The sequence below is a fragment of the Vigna umbellata genome, chromosome 1 (assembly GCF_029865625.1).
Source record: "Vigna umbellata cultivar VRB3 chromosome 1, Vumbellata_1.0, whole genome shotgun sequence".
NCBI classification, from domain to species: Eukaryota; Viridiplantae; Streptophyta; class Magnoliopsida; order Fabales; family Fabaceae; genus Vigna; species Vigna umbellata.
In genome coordinates, this window is record NC_142165.1 from 18,315,540 (window position 1) to 18,329,913 (window position 14,374).

General features: G+C 30.8%; 1 protein-coding gene across 1 annotated transcript; it reads left to right on the forward strand.

Moving 5' to 3' along the window:
* Positions 1 to 414: 414 nt before the first annotated feature.
* LOC124848175 (ARM repeat superfamily protein) lies at positions 415 to 2,510 on the forward strand. The gene is made up of 2 exons (XM_088099092.1): positions 415 to 1,629; positions 2,078 to 2,510. Exons 1-2 carry the CDS (start codon positions 652 to 654, stop codon positions 2,153 to 2,155), a joined length of 1,056 nt encoding a protein of 351 aa, XP_087955218.1. The 5' UTR covers positions 415 to 651; the 3' UTR covers positions 2,156 to 2,510.
* The last annotated feature ends 11,864 nt before the right edge of the window (positions 2,511 to 14,374 follow it).

Below are 14,374 nucleotides of genomic sequence, written 5' to 3' on the forward strand. Positions count from 1 at the left end.
ATTAATCGATACAATAATTTTTTAAATCTGAGGTCGTTAGAGGCATTTACAAAAGTTTTATTTTAACCTAAAAGGTGGTCATAAACATTTATAAAACTTTTATTTTTATTTTAAGAAATTAAAAGAATTATTTCAAATGTAAAAAAAATATTATTGAAGTAGAATTATAAAATGCGATTAAAGTAGATTTTTTATTGTTATTGTTGAAAGTATGTCGAATAATAAATTAATTTTTTTATTAAACTTTATTTTAGAAAATGCCTTGGAAATGAGACACTTTTCGATGAATTTAATTGTTTTAAATTTGTACTTCTTTTTCATTAATTACTTGCAAAAAACTGAGCAGAATAAGAACAGGGTTCATCGAGAAACGATGTTGGTACGCACGCACGCGTTTAAAGGAGCAGTCCCGGCACGTGCCTGAGAGATTGGAATTCGGTAAATCAATCTTCATATGTGCACGTGTCATCCGCAGAAGGCATGGTTGGGATACACATGTAAAAATGCTATCCCACTCGCACTGCCCATTCATAAATCTTCGCTTTTCGCAACTCCCTCACCAGCCCCCTTTCTCTCCTTCACATTAATCTTGCTCCGAACCTCACATCCAAACCCCAAAACGAACCTCCGCTTCGGATCCTAACCCCTATCATGGGAACCGAGAGTTACACTTACCTAGGACGCAATTTCAGCCAACTCAGCATCAACGACGCTTCCTCTTCCTCCGCCTTCAGCGACTGCAACAGTGACAGATCTGGCGAATTCGCCACCGCTTCTTCGCAAACGCGCCGCTTTCTCATCACCTGCGCCACCGAAAACTCCGACGATTTGATCCGTCAACTCGTCGCCGATCTCCACTCCGCCTCACTCGACGATCAGAAGCAAGCCGCCATGGAAATCAGATTGCTCGCCAAAAACAAGCCGGAGAATCGAGTCAAAATAGCCAAAGCCGGCGCAATCAAACCGCTGATTTCCCTCATTTCTTCGCCGGACCTCCAGCTCCAGGAATACGGCGTCACCGCGATTTTGAATCTCTCGCTCTGCGACGAGAACAAGGAGGCCATCGCCTCCGCAGGAGCGATTAAGCCGCTGGTTCGCGCGCTGAGCACGGGAACCGCGACGGCAAAGGAGAACGCAGCGTGCGCGCTGCTGCGGCTGTCGCAGGTGGAGGAGAACAAGGCGGCGATTGGGCGGTCCGGCGCGATTCCGCCGCTGGTGAGCCTTCTGGCGAGCGGCGGGTTCCGCGCGAAGAAGGACGCGTCGACGGCGCTGTACTCGCTGTGCACGGTGAAGGAGAACAAGCTTAGGGCGGTGAAGGCGGGGATCATGAAGGTGCTGGTGGAGCTGATGGCGGACTTCGAGTCGAACATGGTGGACAAGTCGGCGTACGTGGTGAGCGTGCTGGTGTCAGTGCCGGAGGCGAGGGCGGCGCTGGTGGAGGAAGGCGGCGTGCCCGTGCTGGTTGAGATCGTTGAGGTGGGAACGCAGAGGCAGAAGGAAATCGCGGTTGTTATTCTGTTGCAGGTGTGTGAAGATAGCGTGGCGTATCGCTCTAGGGTGGCTCGCGAAGGTGCGATTCCTCCTTTGGTGGCTCTGTCTCAGTCCGGCACCAATCGCGCCAAGCAAAAGGTATAATTCCATTCCCTTGGCTTCAACATTTCCACTACTCTCTGCAAACTTCCTCGCTGACGTGGCTCTACATTAAAATTAAATGATAACTGTTGAAGGACCAAACTGCAATACGGTAAAAAAAAAATTGTTTTTACTATTATTATTTGTTTGCCATCTTATTTTTGTAACAAATTATATAAATATAAGTTCTCCTTTAGAATTAGAATAACTTGTAACATGTAGTGCCACATCAGCCTCATTGCACAGTGGATCTCCACTGTGCAAATAAATTTGTGTTAGTGAGCATCGACTCAGTTATCCCATTGCATCGTTTATGCCAATTTCATTGGTTGGGTTTTGGAATATTTTAATTACGAAGCTCGTTTCAGTGCTGACATTAATTTTTTTTTGTTATTGTTGTTGGATTTATTTATTTATTTATTTTTGTTTATGGCTTGGTATGTAGGCGGAGAAATTAATTGAGCTTCTGCGGCAACCAAGATCCTGCAACGGCGGTGGTCTTGCGTCAGAAGTGGCGGTGTAAACTCTGGCAATCATTTATTCGCCGTGGAAACAAACACCACAAGCAAAATTGTGAATTGGTTAAAACACATCGTGCGTCCTTCCAGGAGAGACGGAGAGTTAATTAAACTCTGTAAATATCTTCGAGAAGCTTTGTAAAGTTTGTGGCACAAATGATACGAGTTTGAGTTTGGTTTGGTTTTTGGGCGGTACAAAATAATGCACTCCCTCTCAACGCCATTGGTTCTTTTTCTTTTTTTCTTTTTTTTTTCTCGTCATTATTTATATTTTGTTGCTGTGAAGGTGAGGGCTGATGCTATAGCTTTTGGGCCCCTCGACTATTTATGTAATTTATTGGCGTTATAAGTGTGGTACTAGTTTATTTGGCCTTAAAATTAGAAGGATATAGTTAGATAAGAAAAGGAACACAGTTCTGAAAAGAAGAGAGTTCTTCAAGACTCCAACAGCGAAAAGCAACCAGTGGTATTTTGTTTTTGTACTGGGATTAGGTAGGATGAGAGATAAAGCATAGAAAAAAGAGAATAAATAAAATGAAAATGTGTTTAAAAAGTGAATAGATGTAATTAAAATATTGGAAAAAATCAAAATAAGTTCTTTCAAGTGCGTGTACATCTGGAATAGGGATGAATTGGTGGAGATTTTTTCGGTGGATTTTTATTTTGATTTAAAATTGGAATAATGGAAGGATGTTTGAAGCAGCATTAAAAAAATGAAAAAAAGAAGAGAGCGGGGAAAAGGATGGTTTGAGTAGAAGGGTTCCACATGGTTAGCGTGGAAGAAAGGAACAAAATTTGAAAAGGAAAGTGGGTTTGGAGTTACGACTTTTGGAGCGGGGAGTCGTAAGCAGGTTTCATTATTATTATTATTATTTAATTTCCTTTTTCTGCAGAAATGAAAGGCATAAAGTAGAACAGAAGTGGCACGGAAATGACACGTGTACTGTATTCCGTTAAAGATTAGCAGTTAACCGTTCGGTCCCATTATGGATTAGGATGGCTGTCTGGGATGTGGGTCCTTGTTGACGGCTGTTGACTCCACTCTCTCTTTTCTATTACATTCACTTTTCACTACAAGCATCTGCATATTATTTTTAATTTCTATTTTTTTATTTTATTTAGATAAAATAAAAGATTTTTTAAAATTTCCCCTTTTACTACCTGATAAAAAATTTATTGGTTTCGTATAATTTATTTTCGTTTGATCCGTACTTAGTTTTTTTTTAAATAGACTATTATCGGTTTATGTAAACTATTGTGTGTAAAAATAAAAAATGATAGTTAATTATACAGGATTGAAGTAATTATTTGACGTTAAATTTAATATTGTTTCATATATCTTAGTAATCATTAATGTTTTTGACAGTTTTTAACTTTTAAAAATAATTTACCGAAGTCTTTATTAAAATAAAAGCAATTCCAACGACTAAAAATCATTTACCAAAAATGTTTATTGAAATTGAAACAATTTTCAACTACTATAAATTATTAAAATTTATTACTCAATTCATTTTTTAATTTTTATATCTGGAAATAAATCTGTTAGAAATATTAAATCTTTTATCTTTCAGTTTATCTTTCAGTTAGTTTGTTAATATTTATTATTTGTATTTTGGGCTTAGCCCATATTTTTTCTATTATAAATAGAGAACCCTATGTGTGTTTAACACAAGGAAGATTAACTCCATATATAATTTTCATTATGTTTAAAATGGTATCAGAGCAGGTTTTCTGATCTCTTCCGGTGGTCTTTGTTGTCTGCCGGCGGCCGACCGTCATGGTCGCCGGCAGCCCCTAAAAATATCCAGAATCAGAGACAAGTCTCCTAGAAACCACTGCCTCCTCTGAATGACCGGACCTCCCTCTCTCTGTTTAGACCTTCCAGAGCAGTGATTGCTGCCATCAAAATCTGTCTTCTTCTCGTCGCATGTTTCTGCATCTTCGGACCTCCTTCTTTCTGCGTAATTTGCTGTAGAGGGTTTCGCCTCCGTATTGCTGTAGAGGGTTTCGCCTCCGTATTGCTGTAGAGGGTTTCGCCTCCGTATTGCTGTAGAGGGTTTCGCCTCCGTATTGCTGTAGAGGGTTTCGCCTCCGTATTGCTGTAGAGGGTTTCGCCTCCGTATTGCTGTAGAGGGTTTCGCCTCCGTATTGCTGTAGAGGGTTTCGCCTCCGTATTGCTGTAGAGGGTTTCGCCTCCGTATTGCTGTAGAGGGTTTCGCCTCCGTATTGCTGTAGAGGGTTTCGCCTCCGTATTGCTGTAGAGGGTTTCGCCTCCGTATTGCTGTAGAGGGTTTCGCCTCCGTATTGCTGTAGAGGGTTTCGCCTCCGTATTGCTGTAGAGGGTTTCGCCTCCGTATTGCTGTAGAGGGTTTCGCCTCTGTATTGCTGTAGAGGGTTTCGCCTCTGTATTGCTGTTCTTGCCTTCTTCTTCCTTTCTTATTGTATTTGTCACACAGATCTGAAGTGTTTGTTGCTCCTTCTCTGCTGCTCTCCTTTGTACATTTTTGAAGTTGAAAACCTAGTTTAGTTATTTCAAGCTTGGTTCATACAATTTGTATGCTCCAGCTTGAGGGGGAGTGTTAGAAATATTAAATCTTTTATCTTTCAGTTTATCTTTCAGTTAGTTTGTTAATATTTATTATTTGTATTTTGGGCTTAGCCCATATTTTTTCTATTATAAATAGAGAACCCTATGTGTGTTTAACACAAGGAAGATTAACTCCATATATAATTTTCATTATGTTTAACAAAATCAGTAAATACATAACATTTAATAGATTGATAATACGAAGGAACAACAGATTAAGAGTGTTCGCACTAACATACGAGAGTTCTCAGATTTCTTTATTTATTATAAAATATCTTGATTCCTGAGATAAATTGTAAGTTGTTTCTTTAACAATTTCATCATGTTTTTAATTAGTAACTCCTTTGATTTGTAATTTGAATTTGAAAATTAATAAAAAAAAGAATTTGAATCTGACCATTAAAATGCTGGCCTCTGTCTTATATTTCTATTGTTTTTAAAACCTAACCGAATAAATAATAATAAAAATAAATGGAATAGACATTTCGCTAATTTTTTAAATTTAAAACAGACCTTTCAAGTGTTTTTTTTTAAATAAGAATGCTTAGACAATTAATTGTTACTGAATATAGTAAATGTTATTAAATTTAATGCTATGACATTGCTTAATAATATTATTAATGCATTCAAATCACAAACGAGTGTATCGGTAAAATTTTAACTAATGCATAATAAAAATCATAAAGAAAATCCACTAGAATTTCAAATTTTCAAAATACGTTATATAAAAAGCAAAAGTTTATTAAATAAATAATTTTAATTTCACTTTATTTATTCATATTAAATTATTTATATAAACAAAAGTTTAACTTATGAATAAATACAGGACTATTTTGTTCCTATTACTGTTAATTCAAAAATCGTAAAAAAAAAACATATTTTACTCTTCTTATTAAAATTGGGCTGGTAAAAAACAGAGAACCCGCCGCAAACAACTGAAACTGATCCAAATATATATATATATATATATATATATATATATATATATATATATATATATATATATATATATATATATAAAAGTAATATTACCGTTTGAAAACTTCAGATTAAATCATTTATAAATGCGATATTCGGGGTGGGTGCTTACTGGGGAAAAAAATGGTCAAAACACGCATACGAGTAGAAAAACATAACTTATATTAGTATTAGTGGAAAATAATTATTATCAATTAAAAAGAGTATTATTATTAGAGAGAAAGAAACATTCCATATCTATATATTTTAAGAAAAAAAATATTAATAATATTAGTTATATTAAAATGTTAAAAAATATATACAAATATAGGTGATTTGTAATGTGATATTTTCTTGAAGTGTGTGTGAAATAAATGTTAACATTTGGATAGTTTATTTTTAGATAGTCCTTCCAAAATTTAATGGCAAATACTATTTATGCGTTGAATTGCTAATAATGGTAATAAACTTGTTGTGCGTGTCTTTCAGTTTTGAAGTTTACTTTGTTTTGAAATTGTATTAATTTTTTTCAACATGACTATTGAAACTATCATTGAATATAGGAAAGGAAATGACATGACATGATATGGTAGTATTCTTAAGGCTATATTCTATTTTTAGAAGCCATGTTCATTTCACCATTTAGGTCAACTCATCAACATGCTTTCATTTATTTCTCTTTTATATTAGGATTAGAGACTTTAAAACCACAAACAACTCCTAATTTAAATGGCAAATGAGGTTAATGTTTCCACATGGGTGTAGGGTTTATAAAAAAGATAGATTCACTCGTGAGATATAACACCAACCAATGAAATATGAGTTTAACCATATAAATGATTGATATCATTTTCTACTAAAAACTTTAAGACAATGGGTTAATGGATTTTCAATCCTATATAATTTTTACTTTTTTATTTCTACCAAATGTGGGACTTAGAATCTCATTTTTAATTCTAAAAAGATAGTACTTTTCTCTCTTTTTAGAAAAAAAATAATATTTTTCTTGTCTAATCATATTTTTGTAATTTTAAAAGGTATAATACATTTCCAATCTAATAATTTTTATAATCTTTTATATTGATTTCATCATAAATAAATTTTAAATTTAAAGATAATTTAGTAACTATTGGTAATTAATGAGACAAATAAACAAAAGTTGTTAAAATTTAAAGGAGCATGTTTTTTTTGTTATTTTTTTTTCTTCTCAAAAAGATGACCCATTTTGAGGTAATTATATGTTTGAGACATAACGTTACAATAAGGAATTTTATTTAATTGAGATTCAAACTTCGATGTACCACAGATAAACTAATCCTTCTACTAAACCCAATTTTGTTTGTAATGTTTTATCTACTTCGGCATATGTTCAATTCAAGATTGCTACAATTTAATCTCAATCTTATGCTATTTTAGTTTTGTAAAAGTAAAATGTTTATAAAAGAACAAAATTATATAAAAATTAGTTATATTTAATTATTGTTAACATGTATGAAGTTAGTGTAAAGATGAAGTCAAGCTTTTAACGGCAAGTTTATACGCTATTGTACATAATATTTGCTTGTATTGGTTAAACTTAATTATATTTAAATTTTTATTATTTATTTATTTGTTTTAGTCTTAGTATTTGTAAAAGACTTCATTAAGTCTTTTGATTTAAAAAATACAACAATATAATTCTCTTAAGATTTAGTCAACGAGTTTAATTATAAAATACGAAACAATGTAATCTTCGATTCGTTAAGATTGATTATTTTGGTTTTATAAATTTTATTATGTATTGTAAGTTGAAGTTGTTAATATTTATTGATTAATAATTCTATAGATGACTGTATAAAAAAATGGTTATATTGCTATGTTTCTTTTTCTTAATTATTCTTTAATTGATTTATAGTAAGTTTTTGTTTGGATTTGACAATTGATTTTCATTTTCTCGACAAAATTGAAAAAAAAAATTAGTGATGAATTTTAAAAAATCTTAATAATTGACAAGTTTTTTTTTAAATATATATTATAAAAAAAATTAAAATTTTTATTACAAATGAATTTCCAGATAAATTAAAAAAAGTATCAATAAATTTTATCATAAAATGGTCATAGGTCAAAGAGAAATTTTTACATTCATTTTATCTAAAAGATTTAACGATAAAAATATTTATCAATAATAAAATTTCTAAATTACTGATAGAATTTATTAAAAAAATTTATTATTAATAAATATTTCCATTGCTAATAAAAATTATAATTTATTTTGACATTTTACCAACTAAATCATTACTAATAAATATTTTTGTTGTAATTAAAATTTTAAAATTTATTGAATAAAAGTTCAATAATTATAATGAGACTATATTAAATTGGAAAGTTCATATTGTTTTCTCTCTTCAAAGCTTTGAATATTAAAATTATCATTAGATTTCAAAAATTAAGTAAATTATTTGAAATAATTTATTGACGAAACAACTTGGACAAAATAAATAAATAATAAAAATAATAAAAAATATTTAAACATTTTTTTTTACAATAAAGAAATTAAGCTATTAAGGTTGATATAGGGGTGAAAAGGGATGAAAAAAAAAAACTGTTCAATTTATACCCACAAGTCTAATTTAATCTATTTCACTTATTATAAATGCCAAACTTTTTAAAAAATTAACTTAAGTAAAAAGAACAAAGGTATTAGTCTTCAAAGAAAGTGTATTTGTTAAACTCGACTATGGTGATAAAAAAATATAGTAGGATTTAACAATAAATAAAGATAAACTCTAAAATGGTTTGTACCTACTAGATAACATTAGGGTGTTGCTCCCTCCACCACCACACTTTTCTCCCTCCACCTCCCCAATTTTTTTTAATTCCAATTATATCCTCAAATTAAAATTTTTTATTTTTATTATTTTAATTTATTCCAAACCTAGTTCTCCTACTTTACTCCCTGCACTCAATCTTTCCATCTCTCAATTTCGTTTAACAATTTGTCTTCTGTTTTACTTTACAACTCCATTTGTCTTCTCCGTTTCACTTCTCCTCATACGATTCTTTCTTCTTCATTTTCCTTACATTATTAAAATACATTAAAAATATATTAAAAAATAATAAATCAAAACATTTAAATTAAATTATTAAAATATTTCCAAAATAAAGAATAAACTAATAAAATACATCCTAAAATTAAAAACGTAACTCCGAGTCCGTTTAAGGAAAGAACTGATGTCAACATCCGTTTATGGAAAGAACGGATGTCAACATCCGTTTAAGGAAAGAACGGATGTCAACATCCGTTTAAGGAAAAAAACGGATGTCAACATCCGTTTAAGGAAAAAACGGATGTCGACATCCGTTTTTTCCTTAAACGGATGTTGACATTCGTTTTTTTCCTTAAACGGATGTTGACATCCGTTCTTTCCTTAAACGGATGTTGACATCCGTTGAAGGATGTCACCGTTTAAAAGTTACGTTTTTTATTTTAGGGTTTTATTTGAAGGTTTATTCGAAAACACACCTTAAGGAAGCAACACACGCACTGCACCACTCCACACACTGCACCACGAGAGCGACACTGCATCACGAGAGCGACACTGCACCACGAGAGGGAGACTACTTGATAATTCTTTCCACTACCACCAACCTTTACAACTTGTAGTATCTCACCGCGACAAAAGAAAGAGATGAAGAAAAATAATGTTAAAATAAAAGAAAAATATTTTACTCATGTAGGAGGAACTAAAATAGGTTATTAGTGGAATAGGTTGTGAATGGGTAAAATTAAAAAAATTAACCCTAAAAATAAAATTTTATTTAAGGGCAAAATAGTAAAGGGGAGGTGGAGGAAGAAAGGTGTGGTGGTGGAGGGAGCAACACCCATAACATTATTGCAACATTTGGTCTGTAACAGTGGAAGAAAACAACTACATTAATAGCAACATGACAACAATAGTGAAGGTGATAACACATAATACTGACAAACTCTTACAATATTAATAAATGATATTCAAAAATAAATGATGTGGAGTATCATGGATAAAAGTTAAAATAATAATACTAAAAAAATTCACTTTTATATTTATTTGATACTTTTATATTTATTTGACATATAGTATATAGTATAAGAATAAAATAATTATAAAAAAATAAATTTTTATATTTTAAAAAGTAGAGTAAAAAATAAAAAATGGTATTATAACATGTATGTAAACAATTATGTGTCAAAATATATTTTTTAATAATAAAGATAAAAAAATGTTTAGTTTTGTAGATGTGATTAAAAAAGATTAAATATGTTTTTAGTTTCTATATTATCAAATGATTTTGGGTTTCGTTCCTTTTCGAAAGGTTTGTTCATTTTAGTCATCTTAGTTTTGAAACTCTTATGTTTAATCCTTAAAATCGAACGACGTTAAATTTTGGTATGAAATGACTAACAGTGAGCCAGGTTTGTGCCATGTTTTTTATTTTTTTCTGAAATATTTGCTACGTTTTTTTCAAACCCTTCCTTCTTCTCCCCCACTCACTCAAAACGCTCATCTCTTTCATACTCACTCCTGGTCGTAGGAATCGCCAGCGAAAAGCCTATATTCTTTTGAGAGAAATCTTCCATGTCGTTAACCCCATGAACCCTACCATTATTATCTTCCTCTATTTTCATCTTCCGTTTTAGGAGTTGCTGCTCAGTATTGTGACCAATCTGCAACCTTCGAATCTCAGACTCGGGTGCGCGTTCCATTTCGGTTTCGGAATCTCTGACCGTTGGACGATCCTCGAAGATGCATTCCGTTTCCGGCGAAGGATTCTTCGTAGGAGCATTGGCAGCCACCGCCGACTGCTTATCTAATCCAAAGAGAAAATCTGGATTCGGCGATGCCGTATGCGGAAACAAAGAACCTTCGACAAGCGGAACCTGAACAGAATCCAGAGCGTCGATGAACCACTGCCGCTCGGGTTTGGGATCGGTGAGTTCGAAATTGATGTTGTTGTTGGTGTTATTGTTGTAGAGCGAGAATAGAAAGAGGCGGAGGCGTGCGAGTCTGGGCGAGGTGCGAGTTTGGTATCTTTGGGAAACAAGAAGATTCAAATGGAAATGTTACTAAAATTGTCTCAAAACCATTGACGAGACCCTTGGACCCTAGGCTCTCGTTGGTGGGGAGGCGGAGGAGGCAGCGGAGGGACAGTGAGATCGGGGTTGTCTTCTTGCATGATCTGAACCTACACCATGAGAAACTCCAAATGGATAAAAATGGAGACTAGAGGAGGGAACAATGGTGGGTGTGAAAGAAATGAGAAACCCCAAATGTGATACACACTTGGCTCATCATTAGCCACCTCATATAAAAATTTAACGTCGTTCAGTTTTAAAGACTAAACATAAGATTTTTAAAATTAAGAGAACTAAAATGAACAAACCTTTCAAAGAGGAACAAAACTTAAAATCACTTGATAGTTTAAGACTAAAAACATGTTTATTCCTTTAAAAAAGGAAAATGACACTTGAACAATCATTTTTGACAACATTTAAACACGCGCACACGTGTCAAAATCTGAGTGGTCCAGTTGAAAAAATTAAATGAAAATGGACCACTCAGATTTTGACACGTGTGCGCGTGTCTAAATGTTGTCAAAAATGGTTGTTCAAGTATCATTTTCCTTAAAAAAAATACGATGAAAGTAAAAAAATGTAAGAGAATGTTAGAAAAGTATATCCGAAAGACCATTCTTAATTGCCGGGATTGAGGAACAAAACAATCTAAAATTATTTTCAATCATAACATCATTAATTATTTTTCTTCTAATTATGTTGTCTTACAAAAGTAGCAGTTAGTTGTTCTGTCCCATCAAAAAATGCCAAGTCTCCTACTTTTTGTGGTTTCAGAATTTCCAACGCTTCTCTAGATAACAAGCCTGCGTTGACAATATCCTACCCAATCAAAATAATAAATAAAAAATAGGAATAGTAGAAAATTTTTAAATTTCAAACTAAAAGAGTGTCATAATTTTTTATATAAATTTACTTGTGACTAGTTGGTGCAAATTCTCTCCAAATAATATATGAAATTCATAAGATTCAGTCTTTAATTTAATATAAATAAAGGAAATTTCTCTACTCGATCTCCTCTCATATTTATTTATAATTGTTTTTCATTATAAAACTCTTCACCAATAAAAAATAATAATTTAAAACTATATATATTATTGTTAACACACGCTATCGTTTAGGTGACAAGGTGTCATCATTACGGTGAGACTTTATTAAGAAGAAGCCAAAATTATATGCAATGAAAATTCGGCCACCGAAGTTGACCAATTCAATGTTAATTTGTCAACTAAAATATAATCTAAATACACGTGGATGGCGTAAAAATTTCTCAAAATTAGCAAGCAAAAACATGGATTTTATTTTTTTCATCGTTTTAGTTCTGATTACGAGATGTTAGAAATATAATTATGAGCTTAATTTTGATTTAATTAGTAATTTACTTTTTATATTTAGTCATATATACATGACATATTCCAAATTAACACAAATTTAATGAAATGAATCAAATTGATTTTATTTAAAAATATTAAAATTCAATTAAATAAAAACATATAAAACTAAAACAAATTATAGATAAAAATATAAAGACCAGAGTAGTTATAAATTTTATATTAAATAAAAATAAGAAAGTTAATGTTTATATTAATAAAACAAAACTCAAATTCATAATATTAAAATTTTAGGTTTTAGTTATATCAACTTTTGTATGAATTATCATGTTGTATATCTACATTAAATCTATTTTAACAGAATACTTAAAGAAAAAAAAATTGAAAATTATAAAGATATTTGGATTGGATATACTGTAGTTCAACCAGTATGTGTGATTGAGTGCAAGTCACATTTTTTACACATGTTATGGATAATTAAATGAATATAATTTGGTATTAGGTATTTTTCAAAATTAAATTAAATTTATATAATGTATGCATTTACCGCACGTGTGAAATGTGGAACTTAAGAGAACTGTTGGGTCAATAATGTTCACCAAAGCTACCTAATAAGACATGCATGAATGCTTAAAGATCATACCTTCAACCCTAGCTTCTTCTTTTCTTTAAAGCATGATTTGGTAGAAAAAATAAACGTTTTTATACATAACGAGAGAAATTAACTTTTCAACATTAATAAGAATGATTAGATTAAGAATAGTAGAAATTAACATTGATTTTTTAAAAATTCAATGTTAAAAAATGTAATATTTCTTCTCTTAAAAAAATATAATGGATATTGTTTCGATTCTAAATCTATAAAGAAACATCATTATAGTCCATCATTAAAATATTGTTCATTTATAGTATGTATTTTGTTATAATCTTATTTTTAAAAGACGTTTCGAAAAGTGAAAAAAATAAATCTCGATTCTTAAACAATATAAAACGATCGAATTTAATAAAAACTTATATAAATTTTAAAATAAATTTTTAAATAAATTAAAAACATTTGATAATTTAAAATTAACATAACTATATAAATAAGACAACTGTATACACACATGTTTGGACTCTAGTTGTGAAAAAAAAGTGTGAAATTTATTGTTTTAAGATTGAATTAAAGAGGGTATAATGTTTTAAATATATTTTGACTTATGTTTCATTTAGTATTGAATTTTCATAATAAACTTGTCTCGAAAAAATCAACAATACAAATTTATGTTTCGTATCTAATTTAAGAGCTAAATAATCGCAAATTTATGTTTCGTATCTTAATTATATTCAATCAATTGAAATAATCTAAGCACTTATGTATAGTTTATCTCATCACATTGTCTTCTACTTTCAATTATAAAATTTTCGTTAAAGCAACGCAATTATATAAACAAGCATCGTTTGATTTACTTGGATGTAGTTTGGGCATTTCGTGAAGTTTCAATTGTAAAACTGATGCAATGTAAGTGTTAAGAGTGATGAAAATTTGTTGTAAAAAGAATTTTAAATAAATATACTTTGATAATATATTTTTAGATTTGCGATGTTTATTGAATTTAAGAGGAAGAAATTAAACTAAATAAAAAATAAAAATAACTTTCAAAAGAAGATTATAAATTGTTTAAAAACAAATTCACTCTTTATCTACTATACAATTTATTCTATTTAAAATATAAAACATTTATTTTATCTTAAGCTTTTCTTGTTAATTATTTATTATTTTCATGGCCAAGTTGACTGAGTGGAAAGTCTCCAGAAATAAATCAAGATAAACCTATTAAATTGGTAATAAAGTGAGTTTTTGTATTTCTTGCAGTTCAAATTTTCTCTTTTCTACTTTCCATTTATAAGTCATTATATTTAGGCTTTACAGAATGAATTAGTTCACAAATAAGATTTTTTTTATTAAATTAATTTATTATGGTGTTTTGATTGTTACTTTTGCATTCGTAAAACTATTTTAATTTATGTGTTTAAAGATGATAAAATGAGTTATAATTTTTTAGTTAACCGATTCATCCTAAGTTTGAGTTAGACTAAATAGAAAAAATTTCATTTTTTTAAATATAGGTTAAATTAATTTAGGTTCGCTTAACACTGAGTTATATAGTTTCAAACTAGTTTGAAGGTGAATTGATCCAAGGGTAACACTTTATTAATTTTCTTACATTTTTTTGTAAGTTTTTTATTATAATTATTTACTAATTTGATTTATCTAGGT